The 22,074-nt window shown below is 44.5% G+C and overlaps 1 protein-coding gene across 1 annotated transcript in view; it reads right to left on the reverse strand.

The window, feature by feature from the left end:
* LOC311233805 (solute carrier organic anion transporter family member 2B1-like) overlaps window positions 1-22,074 on the reverse strand; it is a 64,373-nt gene that overhangs the window by 12,195 nt on the left and 30,104 nt on the right. The window contains exons 6-10 of the mRNA XM_084320829.1: window positions 21,283-21,381; window positions 16,849-16,979; window positions 14,980-15,079; window positions 7,001-7,165; window positions 175-364 (exon numbers count right to left, since the gene is read on the reverse strand). Coding sequence (XP_084176955.1) covers window positions 175-364; window positions 7,001-7,165; window positions 14,980-15,079; window positions 16,849-16,979; window positions 21,283-21,381 — 685 coding nt within the window. The remainder of the gene's footprint in view (window positions 1-174; window positions 365-7,000; window positions 7,166-14,979; window positions 15,080-16,848; window positions 16,980-21,282; window positions 21,382-22,074) is intronic.

Below are 22,074 nucleotides of genomic sequence, written 5' to 3' on the forward strand. Positions count from 1 at the left end.
TCTCTCTCTCTCTCCTCTCTCTCTCTCTCTCCCCTCTCTCTCTCTCTCTCTCTCTCTCTCTCTCTCTCTCTCTCTCTCTCTCTCTCTCTCTCTCTCTCTCTCTCTCTCTCTCTCTCTCTCTCTCTCTCTCTCTCTCTCTCTCTCTCTCTCTCTCTCTCTCTCTCTCTCGTATACCTGGGGGGAAAGATGCCAGCGACCGTCTGTGTGGAGCAGCCAATGAGAAGCAGCGGCAGGGCGGTCATCATACAGAACAGAACGGCAATGGAACACATCCTGGCAGCACCAGAGACAGACAGACGCATTCTCCTCATCAGAGCTCCACCAAGAACGGTGCCCAGCACGGCCAGTGGGATGTCAACACCTCCTATGGAAACACAGGGGCCAGAGAGACTCAGTCAATAAGGAAACACGTTACAGTACAGTGCGCTAGGAAATTCATACAGCAATATATCGCAATATTTCACAGTATACAGTATACACCGGTGCAGTATATGTAGCAGGTATATATAAAATATACTGTTATGTATTCCACAAAGAATCCCTCCCTAACGTTTTATTTTAATTTGTTTATTATTATCTTTTACTCTCATAGTCTTTTATTTTGAAACCGTCGTCACTTCCTCCCGAAGTGACGTATTTACGTTGGTGCGTGCCTTTCCCGTTCAGTCTGGCCTGAACGAGGAATAGGTAAGAGCTGTCCCATGTCCCTAAACATATCCTTGGTTTAAAAGAACTTATTAATGGTTTACATTTTGTAAATAAGTTACCGGGCAAATGAACCGGAGTTGTATATAGTGGTAACTGTGTTAATGATGAACAATTCTGCACTTTTTGTAATGTGGTTTAGCTGTGGTGGCGAACTCTTGTATGACACATGCTGACTGAGCTAGTAGTAAATGGTTGAGCGATGTGTGTTAGGCCTCGTTCTGACAGCGTGACATGTTTCCCCCATTGTAGCCTATGCAAGCTGTTGACGCCATCTGCTGGCCAAGTGTGTTAATATGTGCCTGTCTGGGATGTTTCAACAGGTAATTTGAGATATCTTATTGTTTATTTTGTATTATTTCATTGTGTATTTTATTTTAATGTGATATTTCAATGTATGATTCAAAACGTGCAGTCTGGCCTGAACGAGGAATAGCCTATGCAAGCTGTTGACGCCATCTGCTGGCCAAGTGTGTTAATATGTGCCTGTCTGGGATGTTTCAACAGGAGAAATAAACACAATGACTGGCCACAACTGTCTTTTCACTTCTCATGCACGACGACATTCAAGAGGGTGGCGTTAGACCAGTTACAGTGGTGCCGATGACCCGGACGACGCAAGTACCAACACCAGCTTGGTCACCGGGAGGTCGTCGAACAGAACTACAGAAGAATAGCCAAGAAAAAATGCTGTGATCACTATACATTTTTTTTGCAATGAGGGTCAAGGCCAGCTTGATCATTGGAGGTCGGAGGAAGAGGAGGAAGAAGAAGAAAAAAAAGTTCCCTTGGGAGGTTTGTGTCGAAGTGACTGTGTCACAGTTGAGAGGACACCGTGTTCTTTCTAAAAAAAGAGAGAAAAGAGGACATCGTGTTCTTTCTAAAAAAGGAGGACATCGTGTTCTTTCTAGAAAAGAGGACATTGTGTTCTTTTTGGAAAAAGAGGACAGTTGAGTTGTTGAAAATGACTGGTGGTCAGTTTTTGTTTTTCTGTTTTTGTTAAAGGTGCTGAAGCATTTGGAGAATTTTTTTTTGTGATTAGTGGAATATATATATAATTTTTTTCCCTTCTTTCCTGATAGCTCGTTTTGTAGTGAGAGAAGGAGGATGGATCCCTATGTCGTAGACGGGAGTTCATAATTTTTTTCTGATGGTGATTTAATACATGTAAATAGTATAATTGGGGATGTGGGATTGTTGATTGTTATTTGGTTAGCTGTTTGACAACAGTTGCGGTGGTGTGGTGAAATGGCAGCGTGCAGAGCCTGGAATTTTATTGTCGAACCATTGGAACTCTCTGCTTGGGGCAGAGCTGGTGCCCTGCAGTATACAAAGTCAGGAACTCTCTGTCATGTCACAGGAACTCTGTGCTTTGTGCAGAGGCCAATTTATTTTTTTGATTTCACGCTCCTTGATTTCCACGTCCTGTGTTTGTATCTAAGGCCCCGTTTAGACGAGCGTTTTGTGAACAGAAACCGCAAAAGTCATCTTGCGGTTTCACTTTTAATTTTACGTTTAGACGAGCGTTTTGGAGTGGAATTCTCCGTGCAGACGACGCTGTAACGACGGAGACCCGCTGTCACACGATTGGCGCATATGTCACATGACGTGCTGTGAAGACCCGCCCTACTCTGCCTCTGATTCGCAGACTGTGGATGGGGAATGTGATTGCACCAAAGCAGAGTCACTCACAGACAGTGGGTCCACTCACGCCGCGGGACAGATTCTTGTGTATTTAACCCTTTCACTGCCACACGACAGCCGGTTGTGTGATAGTAAAGGGGTAACCTTCTGTCGTGTGGCAGTGAACGGGTTAAAAGTACTGCCAATGTAGCCTTCAGGTGATCTCCGTTGATATAAGTCAGACATACTTGCTTTGTTTACGTCTCGGCTACTGGCGCATACCTGCTACCTGTGACGTAAGCAGTACGTGCGACCAGAGCCGTGACAAACCTTTCGTTATCGTTTTATCAGATTTATACGTTTTAACAGTTTAGACGAGAGCGCAAAGCTTTTGCGTTTCTAGGAATTCCACCCTGGAAGGTAGTCTCACTTTTTTGCGGTTTCACCCCGTAAAAACGCCGTTTCCGTATAAACGAAAGGCACATCCGAAAAAATATTTTTGCGGATTCACCTGCTAGCGTTTCCGTCTAAACGGGGCCTAAGTGTTTAGGTTGCAGGGCAGGTGGCCGTAGTTGCTGCAGTTAGCTCACACCGTGTGGTCAAGGGGCAGTATACTATAGTGACTGCGGTTAGCCTTTGCAGGGCAGTATACTGTAGTTGCTGTAGTCAGTGCATATTTGTTTAGTCTGTGTACACTTTAGTCTTGCAATGTGTCACTGTAAGTAGTGTTACTGCATGTGCTCACAGGTAGGATATGGGACTCGAGTAGGCCGGGTAGGTTTGGTGTATAAGGCACCAAGCGATTCTAGGAGGAACATAGGACTGTACACCCTTTTGTTTTCTCTGAACCTGTTTGACAGGTAGCTTCTAGCTGATTCTGAAGATACGTTTCTTCATGTAAACCCGTGCCGGTTCTGACGTGTGTTGGAGGTCCCTGTTAGTGTGTGTCATGTCTGTCGGTTCGGGATTTTAGCGGAATTCAGGGGGGGAGTATGTAGCAGGTATATATCAAATATACTGTTATGTATTCCACAAAGAATCCCTCCCTAACGTTTTATTTTAATTTGTTTATTATTATCTTTTACTCTCATAGTCTTTTATTTTGAAACCGTCGTCACTTCCTCCCGAAGTGACGTATTTACGTTGGTGCGTGCCTTTCCCGTTCAGTCTGGCCTGAACGAGGAATAGGTAAGAGCTGTCCCATGTCCCTAAACATATCCTTGGTTTAAAAGAACTTATTAATGGTTTACATTTTGTAAATAAGTTACCGGGCAAATGAACCGGAGTTGTATATAGTGGTAACTGTGTTAATGATGAACAATTCTGCACTTTTTGTAATGTGGTTTAGCTGTGGTGGCGAACTCTTGTATGACACATGCTGACTGAGCTAGTAGTAAATGGTTGAGCGATGTGTGTTAGGCCTCGTTCTGACAGCGTGACATGTTTCCCCCATTGTAGCCTATGCAAGCTGTTGACGCCATCTGCTGGCCAAGTGTGTTAATATGTGCCTGTCTGGGATGTTTCAACAGGTAATTTGAGATATCTTATTGTTTATTTTGTATTATTTCATTGTGTATTTTATTTTAATGTGATATTTCAATGTATGATTCAAAACGTGCAGTCTGGCCTGAACGAGGAATAGCCTATGCAAGCTGTTGACGCCATCTGCTGGCCAAGTGTGTTAATATGTGCCTGTCTGGGATGTTTCAACAGGAGAAATAAACACAATGACTGGCCACAACTGTCTTTTCACTTCTCATGCACGACGACATTCAAGAGGGTGGCGTTAGACCAGTTACATATACATAAGGTACCCTAACTGGCATGATATACGTTATACGTTGTAGTCGGTGCAGGTTAGGTGGTAAGAGTCAGACACACTTAGTGATCAGACATTCCTAGTAGTTCCAGAGTTCTGCTGCCGTTAGTTCTCTGGCTGCTGGCAGTGGTCCCTGCCCACTGTTGTGGAGCCTGATGGCTGCTGGTACAACGGACTGTCCGAGGCGGAAACAGAGGATGTATATATATTCTTATTGCCGATGTTAACAAAGTTTTCCGTTGGGGACATAATTTGCAGTTGAAAAAAAGTAATTCATCTTTAATCAGCAATAGCGCAATATCATGACTCGAGTATCATGAAAATATTGTACTTGTGGGGCATCTGGTGATTCTCTCACACGCACGCACGCACGCACGCACGCACGCACGCACGCACGCACGCACGCACGCACGCACGCACGCACGCACACACACACACACACACACATCCACACACACACACACACACACACACACACACACACACACACACACACACACACACACACACACACACACACACACACACACACACACACACACACACACACACACACACACACACACACACACACACACACACACACACACTGAGAACTGAGAACTGAGAACAAGGTATCAAGTCAAACTAAAAAGATATGGCCAGATTGCCATATAATTATCTGTGAACATCCATGCTTTTTTAAACTTTTTTTGCCAGGCAGACACTGCTGTGACCCTTTCCCTGAACTATGAATGACTAAAGACACTTTTTAACTGCTGCTGTGACCCATTGTCACGTCCATGTTATATTGTAAATACTGAATCGGAACGTGCAATGTTACTCACTGTGCCTTGTATATATCTTATATCCTTTAAAACTGATCTATTTTTTACCATATTTTTTAGCACTCGCTTGTATTTAAATTGTAACAAAAAAATCTTGAATCTTGAACCCTACAGGAATAAACCTGTTGACCTCTGCTCTAGTAAAACAGTAGTTACCATAGTTAGTCTAGTAGCCAGTTGTAACACATACCAGAGACCTGTGCAAAAGCCCAACCTCCAGGTTAAACCCTACTGATCAATTATGGGTAGTTTACATCATTGGTATATAATTTCATTATTTATTTTTTTCCATTTGACACCGGAAATGCCACTCTGAAAGAGTTAAAAAGGTCCACGCACGAATAACATGCACGCGCGAATCAAAAAAGCATATCAAACGCCGACGTCACTACAGGTGCATATTAATGAGCCGAATCTAAAAGCTTATCAGACGCTAGCACAGCCGTGACGTCACTTCAGGAAATGCCTTGCCCGTCCGGGTCATAGTACTAGATCAATGGTGGCCCACTCGGTGCATCACAGTTAGCCCAATAGCTCCGCCGTCCCTGCTACAGTCGGGACCACTACACTGACGTTAGCCTATGGTTCTCTCCTCTTTGTGTGCCCCCGTCCTTGCGGGTGTCCTGCGGAGGAGCTTGTGGACGCGACAACAGCGGCGGCCGTAGCGTAGGGTGTTTGAGCCTGTAGCATTAGTTAGCTCATAGCTTTTTTTTTTTTTGTCCACTTTTTCTCCCATTTTCTACATTTGTCTCCCATCCCAATTTCGTATCATCCAATTCAACCCTCCCCTGTCACGGACGCTGTTTCTTTCCTCCCACAAGCCGGCTGCAATGTGGACTAAGTCATACATAGCACAAGTCCCCTCTGGTACTTGAGGTAACAGCAGTCGCATCTTTTCACCTGCGCAGCTCGATCTCTCAGTGGCGAGGAGTAACGCGTGCTCACGCTGCCCCCGACACTTCCTGATTCTACTGCGCAGGCGCACCAACCGACCTGTAGGAGTCGCTGTCCACAACGCCCGATCCCCACCCATCAGTTTCCCACCCTCTAATACGGCCAATGTGTATTAGTATGAACGACCAGCTAAACTGAAAGCAATGTGGAGCGCTGGGCTCGAACAGGCGAGCCCAGCGTCTCCGCATTCATGGCGAGCGCCTTGCCCACTACGCCACGTAGCCGCCCTAGTTAGCTCATAGCTATCGTGTACCACTAGCCTTTACGGGCTCGAGCACTCTACAGGCTGCCACCATTGTCGCGTCCATGGGCCCCCCGGCTGGGTACCCGTGGGGACGGGGTGTACAGAGAGGAGAGAACCATTTTGGGTCGGCCGTTCATGCCGGCCAGCGAGCCGGATGTCGGGATGTTGTTAGCACAATAGCTACCAAGCTAAGCTATGTTAGCTACTAACATTATAAACACAATATGTGTACAACGACACAATGATTTACATTATTACAAATATGGTAACGTGGTTGTGGCTTTTACAAATAGTGGTTAGCTTTAGAGATGGATGGCTATAATCACGGAGCAATAGTGTTAGGTGAAACAGATACATTTTCATTCGGCTAGTAGTAGCAAGCATATATCTATGGTAGCAAGGCTCTCTGCCTGCAGTGCCTGCCACTAGCTGTGTGTGACTCTCAGCGCCCCCTGGTGAGCCCCCTGGTGCCCTGCACCTGTTGTGACAAGATCATTTCGATTACACACGCACGTTATGAACCATTGATTAAAATATCCACGTGCGTGGTGATTGTGTTGGGCAGACAAAATGTTTGATAAAAACGCTAAAACTGGGTCAATTTCAATACTTTTTTTTTTCTTTCTTCATGATAGTCACTGTTGGCCTAGTCCACATTGTTTATTGAACAAAAATACAACGTGAAGGTTGGCCTTTAAGCAATTCTAGCACACAAATCCTGACAATGTGTGACACATGTTTTAAAAGTTGGGGTAAAATACGGTTAGAGGTCAGAGGACAGGCGCCAAAGACCTGCCAGTAGCTAGTGACAGTTATCTACGAACTTACCAATCAACATGCTGGAGGCGGCAGCCGTCTGGCTGAACTGACGCTCAATGAACTTGGCCATGAAGGTGGCGAGACCGGCAACCAGGGCAGTTATAAACACCTGCGCCAAAACCACCAGCAGGACGATAGGGTTACGCAAAGTCCGCAGGGCAATGCGAGGGAAACCTGAGAGAAGGTAGAGAGATGGAGAAAGAGAGCATGAGTGTGAATAACTGTGATTACTGTGATGAAATAACTAAGAGAGTTGAATGTGAATAACTGTGACTACTGTGATCAAATACGGTAACTAAGAGAGATGAGTGTGAATTACTGACTACTGTGATAAAATAACTAAGAGAGATGAGTGTGATTAACTGTGACTACTGATACATTTTTACTTTCAGCCCGGAAATGCATTCTGATAAACTGGATTAAGGATAGGCCTCCATCTATACAAATGTGGTATAGAGATATCTTCGGTGTGATACCCCATGAAAGACTCTGTGCAATGCATAGAGGCAACAACGCTTCCTTTCAGGAGGTGTGGGCCCCACTATTAGACTATTTTCCTGGTGAAATTTCTCGGATCCTTCTAAAGGCCCAATGCCCCATTGTATGGACAGACTTAGGATAGAAAAAAAAATATATATATATATATGTCCACAGGTGAATGGGCTCGAGGCAAGTGCAATACTGTACAGTGCCTGTCTTGGTTTGCTTTCCTTTTTGCTTGTTTTTCTTTTTGATTTGTTTTTGCTTGCATATGGTGTGGATGACGGCATAGATGAACGAAAGGTTATAACTATAACCTAGTTATATAAATACTGGCTGAGCGTCTCGCTCTTCGCCATATTGAGATATATCTTTATCTCCAGTACCTACTGTCAGGGGAGGAAATTAGGCCAATTTACTCGCCAAATGCGAGTATTTTTTACGTTTGGCGAGTAATTCATGAAGAGCACTCGCCAGTCTGGCGAGTACTAGTAATTACAAAACAAAACAAAAAAATCATTCTGCAATCTGCTGATTCGCTCACTGGCACAAGCCGAACTCTGACTCCCCCCTTGATTCCTCCCATTTGCGCCTCATAATAATCCAACCATAACCAATGAACATCATCGTTGTACAGATGCGCTCTAAGCTCCTCCAATGAACACTCATTTTCTAGAAGATGCCGCCGATCTAGGGGAAGTGGACAGATCACTGCGCGCGGACCTACAGACTCCTGCCACCGGCTTGACAACGTAGACAAACTTAGACAAAAACACATCAGTGGATGAAAATAATTGCATGTAGAGTCGTCGCTTTCGGATATCAGTGCGGTCTGACATGGGGGCGAACAACAGCATGCGACGCGTCTCCTTCGAGTCGGATGAGAATGACAAGTCAACCAGCATTAGCCGGCTAGCTACCTAGCATGTAACAAGCTACCATAACGCGCGTTCAACATAGTGGACTATACTGAGCGGCTTTGCTTAAATGCAGCCGAGTGACATTTTATTATTACCAGGTTTCCCCCCATATCACCACTCGCCCATATGCCCTTCACAACGGTGATGTTGTCATACTTGGCATTCAGAATACACCTGCTGAACCCCTAGCGTTGTCGATTCGGTTCCAATGTATTGTCATCTTACAGCACAAGTACAGTACAACCAGAATACATTTGGCATACAACCAGAGTGCAAATGTAACAAGTCAAGTTGTTTTATTTAGCTATTACATTACAGTGAAATGCTTGGTTCTTTCACTGCCCAACTCAGTCCAACCTAGACCAGCCCAACCCAGTCCAACCTAGTCCAGCCCAGCCCAGCATCTTTCACTGCCTAGTTCAGCCCAACCCAGTCCAGAATAGTTCCCTCTTTCATGTTAATATGTGATATCCTAATATTTTGAAGAGTAGAGACAGTGTGATTAATACATGTTGTATGCTAATATTGTGAAGAGTAGAGACTGTTATTAATGTTTTATGCTAATAAATATTTTAAAGAGTAGAGACACGGTGTGATTTTACTATGATTGAAAATCAATTTAGACGAAGACATACAAAGAAGTAATTATCACAATTAGCGATTTTTTTTGGCTGGTAAAAAATCAGTTTGTCTGGTAAAAAAAATCAGATACTCGCCAGTTGGCTGGTAAGCCAAAAAGTTAGTTTCCTCCCCTGCCTACTGTACTTCATTAACGAAAACAATGCACCCATGCACTTGACCAGGCCCCGCCCCAGTGTCCCCCTATAAGACACCGGACATGGTCATACTCTCCCTTCCTCTGGAAAAGGTTTCCATCATAGAAAACCCAACCAAGGGACCTCAGGGCGCGCTAAGAGCGAGACGCTCAGCCAGTATTCATATAACTAGGTTATAGTTATAACCTTTCGTTATATAGCATTACTGGCATCGCGTCTCGCTCTTCGCCATATTGAGATATGGGGCAGAGCAGACGCGTGGCCCGACAAATGTACCCCCTGAGGACCCGCAAGCCCTACCACCAGGGGGGAGGGGAGTCCCGTCCACCCGCCCTTCCTAGTGAAGAGGGGGCGGCAGTCAACTCCACCAAAGTGCAAAAAAAGAGGGAACCAGAGACCCCTAAAAATGCACAGCACAGGCGGGACCACGTGTGACACATCACCCCGTGGCACACACCCACACACCCCAGCTAACCCACCGAAAGGCGGGACGCAGGGGAGGTCCCAGACCTCAGAACCGCCTGGGAGACAGAACCCCCAGTCATGTCCATGAGGTAAAACCTAACGAAGGGACCCGGGGAGGACCAGGAGGCCGCAGCACAGATGTCCTCCACCGAGGCCCCCCCTAACAAAGCGTCAGAGGCCGCCACTCCACGAGTGGAGTGCGCCCTGACACCCCCAGGGGGGGCCAGCCAAGCCAACGTGTAGCAAAGGGCAATGCCCTCGCACAACCAATGTGACAGGCGCTGCTTGGACAGTGCCATACCAGCGCGAGGGCCACCGTAACAAACAAAAAGTTGATCGGCAGCCCTGAGATCCCGAGTCCGACTGAGGTAAACCCTCAAGCACGGACAGGACATGACAGGTGAAGCGCGAGGAAGCGGATGAAACGCCTGAATCACAATATCTCTGGAGCGAAAAAAGCTCTGGATATTCTTTGGCACGAAGACTGGATTAGGCCTCAGAGTCTCACCGCTATTGGCAAGAATAGACAAGCACCCAGGCCGCACCGAGAGAGCACACAGCTCACCCACACGCTTAGCGGAGGTGATGGCCAGTAGGAACGCAGTCTTGAAGACAACTGCTCCAACGACGCCTGCTCAAGAGGCTCAAACGGGGCCTCAGACAACCGGCCGAGGACCAGTTGGCAGTCCCACTCGGAGACAGAGAACATTCCACCGGCTTGAGACACCGAGCGCCAAGCAGGAACGTCCCACGAGAGGGTGGCTGAACAACGTTCTGCCCCCACACTCGGCCATACGCCACTCCCCAGCGTAAGCCGTGGTAGAGGACGGAGCGCGCGCGTACCGGATAGCGTCAACCACAGAATAGTCAAGACGCATACCCACCAGATTCACACTGACAGCAGCCAAGCCTAGAGGCTGCCCCAGAACAGGAAGGCAGAACAGAGTTCCGCGTGCCTGAGAGAGGGCCCGCGGTGACCACGGAACAGGCCACGGCGGGGCCACACAGAGCTGAATCAGGGCCACACAGCTGAGCCCCGGCCCGGCACGACCAGGACCAAGTCCCGCTCTCCCGACGTACCCGCCCCAATAGCTGAGCTATCAGGTACAGAATCCCGGACGGCCACGGAACCGGTCCCAGACCTGCCCGACTATGTCTGGACGTAATCCCCACTCGTCAGGGTGAGGACCGCCCCATGACATCACACCTGCACCCACATTCACCCTGCCGGGGATGTGGAGAGCCCTCAGGCTGCGCAGATGGAGAAACGCCCATAGCCAGCTTGACCGCCGCCCGGTGCAGACGGGGGGAGCGTACTCCTCCCTGTCTGTCGATATACGATGCTGACGTCGTGTTGCCCGTCCTGATCGCCTGTACCGGTTCCGCAACTATAAGTTACTTCCGGGGTAGGCCTGATTGGCCCCGACAGGCACGTGACAGGCGCGGCCACGCCCGATGCTGAGAGCTGTCGCGCGGAAATAGGCTGTCTATTGCCATTCTCTAAGACAAACTCTAACCTTAACCAGCTCCTTAATAGCGCCTAAACTTAACCCTTTAACCTTAAGCAACTCCGAAACTATGCCTAACCTTAACCTTAACCATGCCTAACCTTAACCATAAGGCATAACCAACTCCGAAAGAATATTGCCATTCTCTAAGACAAACTCTAACCATAACCAGCTCCTTAACAGCGCCTAAACTTAACCTTTCTAACCATAACCAACTCCGAAACAATGCCTAACCTTAACCAACTCCGAAACAATGCTTAAAGTTAACATGCCTAAACTTAACGGCGAACGAATGCACGTTAAAAAAAAAAAAAAAAATTGAAGGGAATTGAACTCACCAGCAACGGACGGTAGGATCCACACCAATGCAACACTGCCAATTGAGCTATTTCTGGATAGTGAAAAAGGGCGTATTACTACATAATGCTGCCGCGGAGAGTGCCGCGCGGCAGAGAAAGTTGCGCGTCCTGAGGCTGCCAAGGGGGCGTGGCCGCGCCTGTCATGTGCCTGTCGGGGCCAATCAGGCCTACCCCGGAAGTAACTTATAGTTGCGGAACAGTAACAGGCGTCCTGATCAAAACACCGTTTGAGGACCAGAAGGACTGCCTTCAATTCCAACACATTGAATGTAGTGCAGACCGGGCAGCATGGTCTTGCCAGCTGCCCCCTACTGCGTTGGCCCGACACGCCCCCCCCCCCCCCCCCCCCCCCCCCAGTGAGGGAGGCGTCGGTGAAGACCGTGACGTGTGACAGCCTGCTGCCCATGGGGACAGACGGCGAGGTCCCCCAGTACTGACATGGGAACCTTAGCCACTTCCACTTGCCTCTCACCGGGTCTATTTCCATACTGGAAAACCACCTCTGTATCCTCCTCACGAAGAGGAGGCTAAGAGGGACCACAGAGTGAGCAGATGCCATCATATCGAGCAGGCGCATCACGGACAGCGCCGTAACCGTCCTAGGACGGAACCTCCCGAGCGTGCAGAGAACAACCACTCGCCGCCGCTCTGAGAGGGATGCCCATATAGACCTTGAGCTTAGAATAAGCCCAAGAACTCCACCCATTGACTGGGAAGAGGAGTACTCTACTTCCAGTCTACAGCAAAACCCAGGCTGGTGAGGAATGCCGGATTTTCTACGAGTTGAGTGTGTGTGTGTGTGTGTGTGTGTGTGTGTGTGTGTGTGTGTGTGTGTGTGTGTGTGTGTGTGTGAGAGTGTGAGAGAGCACACACTTTGTGTAGTGGGCGTGTCAACTGAACACACACCAAGGTGCTTTCCACATTGTCTGTTCAGGACTCCTCAGTGCAAGCATTTCACCCCATTAGCGGCAAAAAAAATGCGTACAACCACAACCTTCCACTTTTGGAAACACCACACGTAGCTCCAGCAGTTGGGGCTCAAGGCACTTCAACGGTGGGTGTTGAAGGAGGGAGGAGCATTCACTTCCACCACCAAGATTTTCCTGCCTGCACGGGAACCGAACCGGCAACCTTTTGCTCATAACGCTGCTTCTCGAACTTTAGCCATGCTTACAGTATTGTGGTGGAGTAACCAAATATGTAACACATCTGGTCTGGTCATCTCTGTCTCCTGCCCCTCTCTACCCCTTTCTGTGAATATTAATGTTAGACAAGGTTATAGGTTAAAAGTCTTTGAGGCTATGTTGTCTTTGTAGCAATGAAGATTGTAGCTCATGTAAACCAAGACATGAAGGATTCCTGGCTCACCTCAAATCTGGCCTTTCATGCTCACTGGATAAACACTGATTTGTCTACTGTGAGAAGAGGAGCACGGAGGACACCATCTCCTACACATTCCACCCTCTCCCTCCTGGATGAGAGCAACACCCATGTGAGAATGCTGTTCATCGACTTAAGCTCAGCATTCAACACCAAACTCATCTCCTAACTCATCTGCATGACCTTGTGGAAACTAAGGACCTCAACATTAACCCCATTTGTCTGAAACTGGATACTTGACTTCCTAACCAACAGACCCCAGTTTGTTAGGATAGACAATGTCACCTGGTCCACCCTCACCCTGAACACTGGCACTCACACCCCTTACACTGTAATCATAACTCCCTACCTTAAACTATTGTCTACCCATATAACTCTGTATGATAGCATTTCCAATAATGCTGTATACAGTACCACATATATATACCTACACATTCAAGAAAAGCATCATAAGAAGTATATAGACCATCCCACCATCTTTTCCCCTAAGACCAGGAAAAGACAGCTGGGAATTTCAGCCCCCCGCCCCCTCATATTCCATCACACTCAAGGAACATAACTCTTGGTTTATAGAGGTTGAAAAATCTATTATGAAATGTGACTTTAAGTGCTTGCTCAAGGGCACTTAATCAGTAGGTGTTGGGGAGCATTATTCATTCACACAACACCGGCCCCCCCCATGAACCTAACTTGCGGACATTTAGGTCACAAGGCTGCTTCTCTAACCTGCAGCCACCCCTGACATAATATAGTCCAAGGGCAAAAGTAAGTGAGCTGAAGTTGGTCTTTTTATTGAGGCGGGGCAAACATAGACCAATGAAAGTGGATCTCCCCACTGTGTCCAATGTTGCCACCCGGAAATCTCTACAACTAATCGCTCTTGAGACACGAAAGGGGGTGGGACTTAAGTGTAGGGGAAGGAAATGGGATATCCCCTCTGGCGCCACCTAAGAGTCTCTATGACAAACAATTCACAAGCGGATGTCCCTGTTGAGTCCAATGACGCCAACCACGAGTCTGGAAGACAAATGGTTCACGAGATACAAAATGGGGCAGGGCTTTAGCTTGGGGGCGTGGTTAACATAGACCAATGGAAGTAGTAGTCTGTACTGAGTGGACGTTTGTCTGTACTGAATTCATTGACACCTCCCATAAGTCTCAACAAGAGTTATGAAAATGGATGGGGTTAAGCATAGAGGCGGGGCTTAAGCATGGGGGAGTGGTAAACTTAGACCAATGAAAGTAGTAGTCTGTACGTTTGTGCCAAATTTTAAGAAATTCCCTCAAGGCGTTCCTGAGATATTAAGTGTCACATTGATCATATCGTAAGAAAAATGTATCTTAGTGTGGGTATTCTCTACCGCTCCAGAAACTGCTTGACTTTTTCTGTTAGAAAGAAGCTTGTAATTCAACTTATTTTGCCATTTATGGATTATGCAGATATTGTCTACCAGGTTGCATCCAAAACAAATCTCATTCCTCTCAATACATCTTACAATAAATTATGCAGATTTGCTCTTGGATACCCTTTTACAACTCATCACTGTCTAATGTATGAAACACTGAATGTGCCCTCTCCCACTGTAAGAAGACAGCGCCACTGGTTAAAATGTATTGTCAAATGTATTCATCTTAATTATCCGCAATATCTAAAACAATATTTGACTCCATATTCTTCCAATAATTATTATTTAAGGCATTCTAGCCAACTCTATTTTTCCATACCTACACTTTCAACACTCTCAAAAGCAACAGCCAAGAAAGCCTTTTTGTTCAAAGCCCCTTTATTCCGAATAAAGAATTTCAATATATATCCCGTTCAGGAGAGAATGGAACAGACGTGAGGTCACAATGACATTGGCCTTTGACCACCAACATCTTTTTATGTCATCCTTGAGTCCAAATGAACATCTATGCCAAAATAAAAAAATTCCCTCCAGGTGTTCCTGAGATATTGCATTCACGACAATTCTTGTTGAATGAGTCAACAACATGTGTAATATATCAATCCGCTGCTGTTCTCGTAGCTGTCCTTCAGTTACCTCAGATGAGACATGGCAGGAAAAGGAACGAGGAGAAAGTTGCTATAAAGAGTCTCACTTTTGAGGAATTGAGTGAGGGTGAGTTTCGAGAGCAGGTCGGTCTGGTGTTTCTCCTCCTCCAGTTCCTTCTCTGTTCTGGGCTCGTCTGCCCCGCTGTCCTGGACAAATAAGGAGACAGACCTTAACACAGTGGAGTCCTTTTCACTGCTGGTTGAAAACACATTTTACACTTTTAAAAATAAACTGTTCCATATATAGCGCAAAAAAGCAGTTATTTACTATTACTGGTATTTCAGTGACGTTCTCTGTCTCCCCGTGAGGAGCACTCTCTATGCCTAGATGCCTTTTATGTCAACCAGTGAGTCCAGTCCGTCACCAAACCATGACAGGACCTATTCTCCACATTTACTTAAAGGCACATTTCACTTTAGTAGAACATGTCAGTTAAAGCCTATCAAAAAGACGTTAACCTACAGTATTGTACAGTATAACATAACAACCCTGATCTAGAGTACCCTGATCTAGAGTACCCTGATCTAGAGTACCCTGGTCTAGAGTACCCTGGTCTAGAGTACCCTGGTCTAGAGTACCCTGATCTAGAGTACCCTGATCTAGAGTACCCTGGTCTAGAGTACTCTGATCTAGAGTACCCTGGTCTAGAGTACCCTGATCTAGAGTACCCTGGTCTAGAGTACCCTGGGCTAGAGTACCCTGATCTAGAGTACCATGATCTAGAGTACCCTGGTCTAGAGTACCCTGATCTAGAGTACCCTGGTCTAGAGTACCCTGATCTCTAGAGTACCCTGAACTAGAGTACCCTTGTCTAGAGTATCCTGGTCTAGAGTACCCTGGTCTAGAGTACCCTGATCTCTAGAGTACCCTGGTCTAGAGTACCCTGGTCTAGAATACCCTGGTCTAGAGTACCCTGATCTAGACTCCTGGTCTAGAGTACCCTGATCTAGAGTACCCTGATCTCTAGAGTACCCTGATCTAGAGTACCCTGATCTCTAGAGTACCCTGGTCTAGAGTACCCTGATCTAGAGTACCCTGATCTCTAGAGTACCCTGATCTAGAGTACCCTGATCTCTAGAGTACCCTGATCTAGAGTGTCCTGATCTGTTTACAACCAGTATTCGCAGAACTCCGCAATGCCCCAACTCTGGACTCATTAAAAAAACGGCTCAAAACCCACCTCTTCAACTTGGCCTTTAACCCCTAATTTCTCACTTGTATGTTGTGTCTGTCCACTATGTTTGTTACTTTTGTGATTTTTCTCCCCTATGTAAAGCGACCTTGGGTCTTTTGAAAGCGCTATATAAAATGAAGTTATTATTATTATTATTATTATTATTATTATTATTATTATTATTATTATTATTATTATTATTATTATTATTATTATTATTATTATTATTATTATTATTATTATTATTATTATTATTATTATTATTATTATTATTATTATTATTATTATTATTATTATTATTATTATTATTATTATTATTATTATTATTATTATTATTATTATTATTATTATTATTATTATTATTGTTATTATTGTTATTATTGTTATTATTGTTATTATTGTTATTATTGTTATTATTATTATTATTATTATTATTATTATTATTATTATTATTATTATTATTATTATTATTATTATTATTATTATTATTATTATTATTATTATTATTATTATTATTATTATTATTATTATTATTATTATTATTATTATTATTATTATTATTATTATTATTATTACAATGTTGAAGACTATGTTGAACACTATGTTGAAACACTATGACTATGTTGAATACTACAGTATGTTTAATACTATGTTCCATTGGTCACTGATGTATTTTGACAGACATATTTTATCAGCGGCAGTCTGGACAATGTGTTTTCTGGTTCACTTATCGTACGTCACCTCTTTGGACATGTGTCTGGGGAAGAAGAGGTAGGGCAGTGAGGTGAGGAAGAGCAGGCAGGCTGCCACCAGGAAGCCCAGCCACCAGGCTCCTACCCACCGCAGGTCCTTGGGGTCAAGCTGGATCTCGTCTGGAAACAGGAGAGAAACACAGGAGCCTCAACAGGATAACTTCACTCACGACATTTTGCAACCTGTTTCACTACCACACTACAGACGGTTAACCTTTCACTACCACACAGACGGTTAACCTTTCACTACCACACTACAAAAGGTTAACCTTTCACTACCACACTACAGAAGGTTAACCTTTCACTACCACACTACAGAAGGTTAACCTTTCACTACCACACTACAGAAGGTTAACCTTTCACTACCACACTACAGAGGGTTAACCTTTCACTACCACACTACAGAAGGTTAACCTTTCACTACCACACTACAGACGGTTAACCTTTCACTACCACACTACAGAAGGTTAACCTTTCACTACCACACTACAGAAGGTTAACCTTTCACTACCACACTACAGACGGTTAACCTTTCACTACCACACTACAGACGGTTAACCTTTCACTACCACACTACAGAAGGTTACCTTTCACTACCACACTACAGAAGGTTAACCTTTCACTACCACACTACAGAAGGTTACCTTTCACTACCACACTACAGGAGGTTAACCCTTTCACTACCACACTACAGGAGGTTAACCTTTCACTACCACACTACAGAAGGTTAACCTTTCACTACCACACTACAGAAGGTTAACCTTTCACTACCACACTACATACGGTTAACCTTTCACTATACCACACTACATACGGTTAACCTTTCACTACCACACTACAGAAGGTTACCTTTCACTACCACACTACAGAAGGTTAACCTTTCACTACCACACTACAGAAGGTTACCTTTCACTACCACACTACAGGAGGTTAACCCTTTCACTACCACACTACAGGGGGTTAACCTTTCACTACCACACTACAGAAGGTTAACCTTTCACTACCACACTACAGAAGGTTAACCTTTCACTACCACACTACAGAAGGTTAACCCTTTCACTACCACATTAGAGAAGGTAGTTAACCCTTTCACTACCACACTACAGAAGGTAGTTAACATACATTCACTACTACACTACAGCAGGTAGTTAACCTACATTCACTACACTGTCAGTATAGAGATTTATTACGCAAGGCTCAGAACATGATAGCATTCCATCTCAACAATAGCCTTACTGTTGATGGGATTCAAACTACGGTTGTGACTCCTGACCGCTTGTCTCTCTAGGTCAGTGGTTCTCAACCTTTTTACACCAAGTACCACCTGAGAACGTAGCTGGCTCTCCAAGTACCACCATATGGCCGACGTTAAAATACAGTCTATTCAGCTATGCACAGTTCACGCAGGAGGCAAATGTATTCCTAATAGCATTATTTATTGTTAACTTTTGTCAGACACAGCCTCAATGTAGGGGTAGCACTAGAACTAGCAAACTCTTCCACACAACTCATACAATGCAAGGGGCATTGAGAACATAATAACTAACATTCTCACATAGCAAGTGAGAAAATTAAGAACAACTGTATTTCAGCAAATGTACTTAATTCTCTCTCTCTCTCGCTCTCACACAGCAAGCAATTGTCCTTCATTCTCGCACGCACACACACACACACACACACACACACACACACACACACACACACACACACACACACACACACACACACACACACACACACACACACACACACACACACACACACACACACACACACACACACACACACACACACACACACACACACACACACACACACACACACACACACACACACACACACACACACACACACACACACACACACACACACAACTCACATAAGCAGGGCCGGACGCGTCTATACTTTCTACAACGGAGCTTGGTTTCTGGGTTCCTCCGATTGGCCACGACGCCCACGTGACCTCCGCTAGCACGCCCCCTTCCTGCCGCGCCGCGCTCCCGCCTTCCTCAATTAAATGGAAATCGCTACTTTACATCAGGGTGAATGCTGGCTGTTGGTAACACCACCCACTTCAATGACAGGCTCACATATTTGCGAATGCATAAACTATTAAAAAAATATACCGTTAACTGGAATATGTTGTTTCTTTACACATATGTTGGATTATGTAATTGGTTTGTCATGACAAACCAATAAAATCGCTACATTACATCAGGCTGAACGCTGTTATGCTGCCACCACCCACTTCAATGACAGAGCTCGGCGCATTACATCAGGCTGAACGCTGTTATGCTGCCACCACCCACTTCAATGACAGAGCTCGGCGCATTACATCAGGCTGAACGCTGTTATGCTGCCACCACCCACTTCAATGACAGAGCTCGGCGCATTACATCAGGCTGAACGCTGTTATGCTGCCACCACCCACTTCAATGACAGAGCTCGGCGCGGCAGGAGCTTGAGGAAGCTGGCGAGCGCGGCACGCGGCAGGAAGGGGGCGTGCTAGCGGAGGTCACGTGGGCGTTGTGGCCAATCGGAGGAACCCAGAAACCGAGCTCCGTTGTTGTTCATTGTTTCTCATGTTTGAGATGCTGCATTTCCTCTGTGAGACGATTTCCAGTGAAGGAGGATTAATCTCCGTGCCAACGACGTGACACATTTAGTTATCTGGAGTTTAGTTCCAGAGAGATTATAATTTTCTCCTACTACACCGAAAATATAGCTATCATGGGATCTGGTTGAATTTCGGTTTTGAAAACCTCTGACAGTGTTTTAAAAATGTAACTCCAGTAAGTGGACAGACCGGGACACAGCCAGTGCCAGAACGAGTGTGCTGGAGATGCCAGTAAAAGACAGCATCTGTCGCAGGTAGGATCTACGTTTTGGAACATTTGAGAGAGTTGGACTTTTGAGAAATGCTGGTGATGCAGCACCTTAAATAGAATGAGTCGAACCAAGTTGAGCACAGAATGAGGAGGACATATGTACCCCTTCTAGGGCTTCTCCCCATTGTCCTGTAGTCAAGTCCACTCCCTGTCTACATTTTACAAATGTGTGCAATTCCTATATTAAATCATATCTAAAAACAGAAACCTACTCGGAGGCCATTCCCAGACAAAACTAGAGCAAAACTCAAACTTGGACAGATGCCAAAGGACAAAACTAAATCTTCCCAAACTATTTCTCCACGTGGATCCTTGACATGGAGGAGGCTGGACTCGCTACTCTCGTCTAGAGTGGAAAGTGTGATGAATGTAAATGTGCTAAGTAATGTAAATATACCAAAGTGAAATATTGCTTTGAGGCAGATCTCCACTCTGCTGTTTGCAGGCAGCTGGGGATCCTCTGTTTGAATTCCACCTCTGTTCACCTCTGGACAGCTGAGTTATTTTTTATTTCTAGTACAAGATCATTTGTATTTTCTTTTTTAGATGTGAAGCACCATATGACTGGCAATATCACTAACTCACCCATTAATTTGTTCATTCGTTCATTAATTCGTTCATTCATCCATCCATCCATTCATTCATTCATTCACTAATTAATTAATTAATTAATTAATTAATTAATTAATTAATTAATTAATTCATTCATTCATTCATTAATTCATTCATTCGTTCATTCATTCATTCATTCATTCATTCATTCATTCATTCATTCATTCATTCATTCATTCATTCATTCAGTCACTCATGGTTAGCCACTCACAGGCACTTCCATTTAGTGTCCTTAAAATATGGAATCATGAAGGGCTGTCCCCGACTGAGGATTTGGATGGTCTTCTATGATTGGCGAAAATGTGCCGTTAGTCGACTATTGGTCGACAAAAAAAAAAAAAAATATATATATATATATATATATATATATATATATATATATATATATATATATATATATATATATATATATATATATATAATTTTTTTCTTTTTTTTTCTTAATTATTATTTATTTTTAATTTTGTATCATTCCATTTGGGCTGTGGGGGGTGCTTAATGTCTGAAGGAGTCGACTGAAGGCTTCTTGTGCTCTGCAAAAGCATGCAATTGGTCCACTGATGGATACATCTTGATATTTGTCTAGTCTAGTATGTTCATTAGATGGGTGAAATCTTCTTTCAGTGCCTCTGTGCCTGTTTTCTTAGGCAGTTAGCCTCTGGTATGCGTGCCATTAGCGTTAGCCACGCTTCTAGGACTCTTTTCTTTTGGAAAGAATGATAAAAAATAAAAATAAATTAAAAAAAATAATAAATATATATATATTTTTTTTATATATTCGACTAGTCGACTATGGCTCCTTTCGACCGATTAGTCGACTAATCGACTAATAGGGGTCAGCCCTGATATCAAGTAGCATTTTTCATTCTCAAATGAGAAAACTCTACCGGTAAATAGAATGTCTTCGTCCTGTTTACACTCACCAGGGGATAGCTTGTCCATGTCTACATAGAAGCGCTGTGTGAAGGAGCCCATGATGAAGCCGATGGCATAGCCGATAGAAGTCACTGCCAGGAGAATGCCTGTAGAGAAACATAAGCCACAGCTAAGATAAACATCAACAATGCTACTAATCTGGGGGCTTAACAGCCCAAGGCATGTAAATCAAGTAATTGCAACATCTTGGGTTCAAATACAACTCGTGATCTTTTGTGTAACCCTCCACTTTATATTATCTAATAAAGAAGACATGATTATTCAATAACCTTAGAACTATTGCTGCTGTTTGTTGCGTTAGTGAACAAATGCAAACATTTGAAAGTAGAGTGAGTCCTCTGTTTGTTATTTGACCCCCCCTGGAAGTTGCAATTACAAGTGGAAAAATTGGGAAGTATAACGATGGTACCAGAGTTTCTGAGTTATGGCATTTCATCATAAGGAAAATGCCAGTTGATATCATAAAAAGAATATATTTCATTATTATATCATAGAATATTTATATGGTTAGTTTTATGTTTATTATAGTACATATTACCCACAGAAAGAAAGCTTAACAGCATCCATGTGTATTGCTATGGTTACCCCATATTTCCAATCAGAGCGCTTGTAGGAGCTTCTTGTTCAGTTGCTATTGTATGCACTTATTTGTGTTTCATTACACGTATATACCAACAGTTTCGCCTGTTTTATTGCAACACTACTATCACCGACATCTAAGAAGGGAGATCCCCCCTTGAACGGCCCTTCTATGGTTTCTCTCCTCCACATTGCCTGTG

The sequence above is a fragment of the Notolepis coatsorum genome (genome assembly GCF_963971535.1).
Source record: "Notolepis coatsorum genome assembly, chromosome: 8".
NCBI lineage: Eukaryota > Metazoa > Chordata > Actinopteri > Aulopiformes > Paralepididae > Notolepis > Notolepis coatsorum.